The sequence below is a fragment of the Penaeus monodon genome, chromosome 19, assembly GCF_015228065.2.
Source record: "Penaeus monodon isolate SGIC_2016 chromosome 19, NSTDA_Pmon_1, whole genome shotgun sequence".
Lineage (NCBI taxonomy): Eukaryota > Metazoa > Arthropoda > Malacostraca > Decapoda > Penaeidae > Penaeus > Penaeus monodon.
Genome location: NC_051404.1, coordinates 23,521,798 through 23,522,172, shown reverse-complemented (window position 1 = coordinate 23,522,172; position 375 = coordinate 23,521,798). Strand labels below are relative to the sequence as shown.

The 375-nt window shown below is 40.8% G+C and overlaps 1 protein-coding gene across 1 annotated transcript in view; it reads right to left on the bottom strand.

Annotated features, from left to right (window-relative positions):
• Window positions 1-375, bottom strand: part of LOC119585361 (nucleoprotein TPR-like) — a 37,633-nt gene that overhangs the window by 34,404 nt on the left and 2,854 nt on the right. The window contains exon 4 of the mRNA XM_037934031.1: window positions 164-321. Within this exon, the coding sequence (XP_037789959.1) occupies window positions 164-321 (158 nt within the window). The remainder of the gene's footprint in view (window positions 1-163; window positions 322-375) is intronic.

Here is a 375-nt window from a genome sequence, read left to right as displayed (position 1 = left end):
CTCTCGTATCAGGAAACCACCCGGCAGCATTGGGTTAATCAAACATCTATATTAACAATTCTTTACAATGATATCAAAGAGGAGATAGATGAAACATTTCAGTTTCAATTCTAAAGAAGTCAGACAAAGTGATGAGAAAATCACTCTAATCTGTGAACCATACCTCTGACAGCTTCTTCTGCCTTCAGCTTGGCCATGGTGACTTGCTGGAGTTCTGCATTGTACTCGGCTTGTTTTTCCTTCAAGGCAGCTAAAGCCTTCAAATCGGCACCGTGTAACATCACCTCCCTCTCATACTTATCTTGAACTTCCCCAGCAAGCCTATGGTAAAAGAAAAAAGGTCATTTGGATCATACACCCACCATGGAAAAAATT